The sequence below is a fragment of the Myotis brandtii genome, unplaced genomic scaffold (genome assembly GCF_000412655.1).
Source record: "Myotis brandtii unplaced genomic scaffold, ASM41265v1 scaffold632, whole genome shotgun sequence".
Classification (NCBI taxonomy): domain Eukaryota; kingdom Metazoa; phylum Chordata; class Mammalia; order Chiroptera; family Vespertilionidae; genus Myotis; species Myotis brandtii.
Window position 1 is genome coordinate 524049 of NW_005370419.1, and position 686 is coordinate 524734.

The following is a 686-nucleotide window of genomic DNA, read 5'->3' on the forward strand; positions in this document are numbered from 1 at the left end:
GCCCTAAGTCCCCATCCCCGTGCCCAGCGCCCAGGCAGCACTCACCCGTGGGACCGTGCTCCCTGCTGTAGCCGAAGCCCCGGAGGGCGCCCTGGGGCCGGGACTGGGAGCCCATGCCTGCGGGAGGACCCGAGTCACCTGATCCTCGGAGAGGAGCCCCGGGCCCCACCCCAGGGAACCCCGTGTCGGGGCTGGACAAGGCTGCGTACCTGCGGGAGGCAGGGCCCTGGGAGGCTGGGAGGGGGGAGGAGGGGACAAGGTGTCCGAGAACAAGGTGCTCCCCAAGTCCTAGACAGGAGGGGAGGGCGCTCAGTGTGGTCACACATCCGACTGGGCCCCCACCCCCACCTCGAGGGCCACACACAGCAGGAAGCTGCTGGGGTCCCCGGGGGAGCTGGTCCTGGGCTCACCTGGGCGGCCGCCCGCACTTGCTGGTACAAGCTGTTCCCGTGGAGAGGGTCCGGGGGCCCCGTGAACCCTGCAGGGCGGAGGGCGGGCTGAGGGGGCCCTGCCCAAAAAAAAACGCCCCCCCCAGGGGAGTTTCTGAAACAACAGGTCTGACCTCCAATCCCGTGTGACTTCACCTCCAGGTCAAAGTCCCTCCTGCACCCTCGAGCCTGGCGAAGGCCCGCTCGCCGCTCCCCCTCCCCCTCAGGGCCTGCCGCCCACTCGGTTCACAGACGCCA

General features: G+C 70.1%; 1 protein-coding gene across 1 annotated transcript in view; it reads right to left on the minus strand.

Moving 5' to 3' along the window:
* Window positions 1–686, minus strand: part of ENTHD2 (ENTH domain containing 2) — a 7873-nt gene that overhangs the window by 5959 nt on the left and 1228 nt on the right. Inside the window, exons 4-6 of the mRNA XM_005880291.1 lie at window positions 411–478; window positions 210–288; window positions 46–117 (exon numbers count right to left, since the gene is read on the minus strand). Coding sequence (XP_005880353.1) covers window positions 46–117; window positions 210–288; window positions 411–478 — 219 coding nt within the window. The remainder of the gene's footprint in view (window positions 1–45; window positions 118–209; window positions 289–410; window positions 479–686) is intronic.